Below are 2265 nucleotides of genomic sequence, written 5' to 3'. Positions count from 1 at the left end.
GAAACGTCTAGCCTCCCTAAGGTGGGATCGCCACCAAAGGTTTTCGCAATTGCGCTTTTTCCTTACTATTATAATGGAAACGAATCGTATATATACCCCAAATTTGAAAAAAGCGGGCAAGAGGGGTCCCCTTCACTTTAAACGTCAATATTAGCAAAGTTTGAGAAGATAATAGGTATAACTTTATTTTAAACGATTTAACTATTATTAATGTTAATTATTGAAGATTAAAATAATTAAAAATAATTATATTTATTTAAATATTAAAGATAAACCTCTCGTGCAAAGAGAGAGATTATCATTGCCTCCTATATCTACCAAGGCCAGTGCATGCGATATATTTCCTTCATTGCCTCCTATATCTATCAAGGCCCGTGCATTGTGATATATTTCATTCATTGTCTCCTAAATCTATCAAGGCCCGTGCATTGTGATATATTTCATTCATTGCCTCCTATATCTATCAAGGCCCGTGCATTGCGATATATTTTTCAAAACAACAACAAAAATGGGAAACCCCAACTCAGAAACATGATAACGTTTTCATTGGATACTTAAGTTTATATAATCTTCTTGACACGGAGAGGTAATATTTTGGTTTTCCCAACTTGTTTATTAATTGAATCTGGAAGTGATATTGGTTTAGCTACTGTAAATGTGAAACAGTGAGTAGCTGCCCATAAATAGAAAAGTGATAATATGTTATCTATAGAGAAATTAAAGAACGATCAGTCTCGAGAAAACTAAATGACTTACTGAAACATTTCATGCCACCGTACTTAAATTAGAAATTGTTTAAAATTTCTTTAGCAATCGAAATTTGGAATCACGAGTGAAGTTCAAAAGCAAATCGTGAGACATGAAATGCTGACTAACGCCGACAGCGAGAATGTTTTGGAGGCTCTTGAGGCTATTTCGAATGGATATATGTTGGGAATTGGCCCTAAAGACGTCCTCCTAGAGCTGATTCGCGTTATGGACATGTGCAAAGCTTTCGAACAGAAAATGCATCTATCGAGAGCCCCAGCTCTAATATCGAGCTTGGCATTTCCATTGCGGGATGAAGCTAGTATATTTATCACAAACTCCTTTCGAAAAACGTAACAAGTTAACCTAAGTTCTGTTCACCGAGCAATGAGCGAGCGAGAATTACTTTTAGATACAAAATCATACAGTTTTTTTAAAATACGCCCTTTTCAAAAGGGGGCGCAGCATCGTCTGCTTGACGGAACATAAGGTATGTGAACCCAAAGACGTTACATATAGGCTTCAATGTTACCAGTCCAATTAAGTCCTTTTTTTTGGAAGCCATATCCCAAGTTTTTGTATCAACATACACCCCCTGACTTTTGAAGAGGGTCTATTGGTGACCATCTTCGAAAAATGACTCTTCGAGTGTATTTCTCGTTTCTTCCTTGCTCGGTCCAATGGTTTTATCATAAATGCAACGAGTTCGTAGTTATTTAACGCTATTGCATATTAACTATTTTATAGCTCACAAGCTTTGCTAGAAAGTGGTACTATTTTTCGAGACCTAACTTTTGCTCTATGGACAACGGAAGTGTGTCTCGCTCAGCATCGAGTGGAAGTGGAAGAATTTGCTAGCATATCTCTTAAAAATTTTGAGATGTCTTTTTTCTTCTTAGTTGTAGCATCCATCATAGCCTTAATCCTATGCTTCATAGAAGTTTGATCGTTTCATTAAGAAGAATTATTAAAAATCAGAAACCTAACAACATGGAGTGAAACACTAAATTTGTTATGAGAAAATTACGATACTATTCTGACTATTAATTGCCCGCAGGACAAAAAAATCATCAAGAACACGACGTTTCAACAAGAAGTTAGATCTAAGTATTTGGTTTCCAAAAGAAAATTTTTCGGTTACCATAATGGTTTGCTAGAGGATAATTATTCGATTTGCACGGGGCAACTATTACGTTTCCACCGGAGAATTATTACGTTTCCACCGGACAATTATTACGTTTCCACGGGGCAACTATTACGTTTCCACCGGACAATTATTACGTTTCCACCGGACAATTATTACGTTTCCACGGGGCAACTATTTCGTTTCCACGGGACAATTATTACGTTTCCACGGGGCAACTATTACGTTTCCACGGGACAATTTTTCGGTTTCCACGGGACAATTATTCGATTAATACAAAATCCAATTGATTCGATAACTTTAGCAATCCCCCACCCAAAAAAATATATGTATTCACATGGTATAGAAATCTTGTATGTAACCAAACAATACCG

General features: G+C 36.5%; 1 protein-coding gene across 1 annotated transcript; it reads left to right on the top strand.

Moving 5' to 3' along the window:
* The first annotated feature begins 816 nt into the window (after nucleotides 1–816).
* LOC149631193 (uncharacterized) lies at nucleotides 817–1792 on the top strand. Its single transcript, XM_089851249.1, has 2 exons — nucleotides 817–1100; nucleotides 1495–1792. Exons 1-2 carry the CDS (start codon nucleotides 865–867, stop codon nucleotides 1691–1693), a joined length of 435 nt encoding a protein of 144 aa, XP_089707375.1. The 5' UTR covers nucleotides 817–864; the 3' UTR covers nucleotides 1694–1792.
* Nucleotides 1793–2265: the final 473 nt, after the last annotated feature.

The sequence above is a fragment of the Phalangium opilio genome, unplaced genomic scaffold, assembly GCF_054372755.1.
Source record: "Phalangium opilio isolate 3A_F unplaced genomic scaffold, DU_Popi_V2 ptg000101l_1, whole genome shotgun sequence".
Classification (NCBI taxonomy): domain Eukaryota; kingdom Metazoa; phylum Arthropoda; class Arachnida; order Opiliones; family Phalangiidae; genus Phalangium; species Phalangium opilio.
The sequence above is the reverse complement of the archived record's forward strand: the minus strand, read 5'-3'. Positions and strand labels throughout refer to the sequence as shown.